Source organism: Mustela lutreola, chromosome 9, assembly GCF_030435805.1.
Source record: "Mustela lutreola isolate mMusLut2 chromosome 9, mMusLut2.pri, whole genome shotgun sequence".
Lineage (NCBI taxonomy): Eukaryota > Metazoa > Chordata > Mammalia > Carnivora > Mustelidae > Mustela > Mustela lutreola.
The window spans coordinates 107,972,383-107,975,055 of record NC_081298.1 but is presented as its reverse complement, the minus strand read 5'-3'; the positions used below and the strand labels follow the sequence as shown (position 1 = coordinate 107,975,055).

Here is a 2,673-nt window from a genome sequence, read left to right as displayed (position 1 = left end):
TGGAAATTAGTCTCCAGTTCTCAATTTCCATTCTTGCAAGGGTCCACATGTGAGATTTTCCATTTCGTATTTACTGGTTCCATTTTAAAGGGAAATCCTTTCACAATATTCTGACCACATATTCTTGTGGAATCTTACCTGGACTTGTATTTGTTAATTTGTTTCCTTGGTCCTTCAGCCTGACTCTGAATTTAAATGACCTCAAATATAATAAGAAGGCCAAATATGCTTTCTCAATGGCTCCAGAATTTTGTTTGTTTGACAGAAGCAATTTGACACAGGCAGTGTTTGTCAGGAGGTGTTCCATTCAACATGACCTGCATCAGGCTGGCACATGAGGAAAAATTAGGTGAGTTCCCTCTTTAGTGAAGGCTGGTGAGATAGTTGGTCACCCCAGGGCAGCTCTGACTCAGGGCCTTATCCCACAGTGTCCATATTTAGTGAAAACCCAGGACTATATCAGTGATGAGCCCAGGATGCCTTGAGTATTAAAATAATGGATACAGTCATTGTTCTTCTCACACATGGACTCTGCTCATGGATTATAGGATCATAGCTATGGCTTCCCCACAGACAGGCCAGGCAGGAGCTTCAGGTTCTCACACAGTGCTAATAAGAACCCAGAATATCCTGATAGAACTTAGCTCTATTTGATGTAAAAGAGGCAGTATGGAGTTTTTCAAACACACTTAGAAAAAAATTATACATAAAATCATTCCTTTCTTAAATAGTCCAATCATCCCAAGGGAATTATTTCCTTCAAAACCCTTTGACTGACTTGTTGTGTACCTATATATGTGTGTGTGTACCCCGGAGTATAACAACTATAGTCGTCTCTCGGACTTTCATATTCGCAGCCAGAAGCATGGAATTGTTCACCCTTACTATGGTCTATGCTTGTCTCTAGGCTCTTTCTAGAGACACATTATTTTTTCCGTGTCAGCTTCTTTTGGCTTGGTTGCTCTATAAAATTTAATTCCATGACCTGAGGAAAAGACTGTTTACACCTCATGATTCTAACATTCTTAAACAATTAACCCATATAACAGTGGATACCAGAAAAATTCTTGAAATAGCTCAACTCTATGCTGTTACTAGGAGAAAATTCTGATGACCAGAACTTGTGGAGTGGGAGCCGTTTCCTTGTGTAGATGAGGTGGAAGAATGTGAGCAAGCTGGCCATTCGTCTGAGGAAGACTGACCCTGGCCACAGAAGTCTACATGTCAGGGTGTCAGATTCCTTCAGAGAGGGGCAGAAGCACATGCGCTCTGTCCTCAGAGCAGATCCACGCTTTCACAGTGGGGTTCCTCTTCCCACTGCTGCACTTATCACGGACATGAGTTTTGTGATTTTCTTCCCAACACAGAAGACCTTTTATGTCACTTTGCTGAAAGCTAAGCCCCTCCCACCTCCTTCCTGCCCCTTCCCCAGGGTTGCACTCAGCAGGGGATTTGCATAGTGTCCCCTAGGGAGGACCTTCCCTTGCAAGAGTGACATAAAAGCCCAACTTGAATCTTGCTTGGACTTACCAAGACTCCTCAGTTCACTTCTCAAAATGAGGTTCCCTGCTCAGCTCTTTGTACTGCTAATGCTTTGGTTTCCTGGTAAGGACAGAGGGGGGTGAGGAAGAGAATTAGTGGGGGTGGAGGGTGAGCTGTGAGGGCACACTTCTCTCCAAGTATATTCTGTGTGCCTTGTTCTCCAGGGTGGGAAAGGTGAAATTTAGATCTGGGAGAGTAAGAAAGATTCCAGAAGGAACCAGCACCTGTGCTCTGGTTGGGACTGTGACAGAGGAGGGGGAGATGGTTTTAGCAATGATGAGAGGCCTTTCTCCACTTGACAAATCTCAGATTGATTATTGTGATTGTGTGTTTTTGGTACATTCTCAAAATCTCTTAATGGGAATAAAACAAAATTTTAGCTAAGATAAAGGAGACAGAGACAATAGAAATCACTAACAATATTTTATGTAACTTGACACTTTGTGTCTCTTCACTTTAGGATCCAGCGGGGAAATTGTGATGACACAGACCCCACTGTCCCTGCCCATCAGCCCTGGAGAGCCGGCCTCCATCTCCTGCAAGGCCAGTCAGAGCCTCCTGTACAGTAATGGAAAAACCTATTTGCATTGGTACCTGCAGAAGCCAGGCCAGTCCCCACAGCTCCTGATCTATGAGGTTTCCAACCATTTCTCTGGGGTCTCAGACAGGTTCAGTGGCAGCGGGTCAGGGACAGATTTCACCCTGAGAATCAGCAGGGTGGAGGCTGACGATATGGGAGTTTATTACTGTGGGCAAAGTACAGAGTATCCTCCCACAGAGGTTCAGTCCTGAACACAAACCTCCTGCCTGGGGTCCTGGCTGCCCCAGTGAGCAGCTTCTCTGGGGAGCTCACAGGGTGTTCTCTGAGTTTGTGTGAGAGGAAGGAGTTGGAGGCCCCGGGGGGAGCTGCTCACAGCTGGGCGTCAGGCTCCTCATGTTGAGGTCCCGACAGTCGCTCAGCCTGACATGGTAGAAGCCGCAGGGAATTTAGGGGGTCCTGTCCCATGAGGAGCCGGTTATGGTGAAGGGAGGAGCTCCTGAGGGTTCCCCTAATCCTCTCTGCTTTGCCTGAGTGTCTCAAGTTAATGTAGCCTCTCTAGTAACCAGACAGGTGACATAGATCTGTGGCAG

General features: G+C 46.1%; 1 gene segment (V, D, J or C); it reads left to right on the top strand.

Moving 5' to 3' along the window:
* The first annotated feature begins 1,481 nt into the window (after window positions 1-1,481).
* On the top strand, window positions 1,482-2,334 carry LOC131808425 (immunoglobulin kappa variable 2D-29-like). The segment is given in 2 exon segments: window positions 1,482-1,605; window positions 2,003-2,334. Coding segments are annotated over 2 exon segments (381 nt in total).
* The last annotated feature ends 339 nt before the right edge of the window (window positions 2,335-2,673 follow it).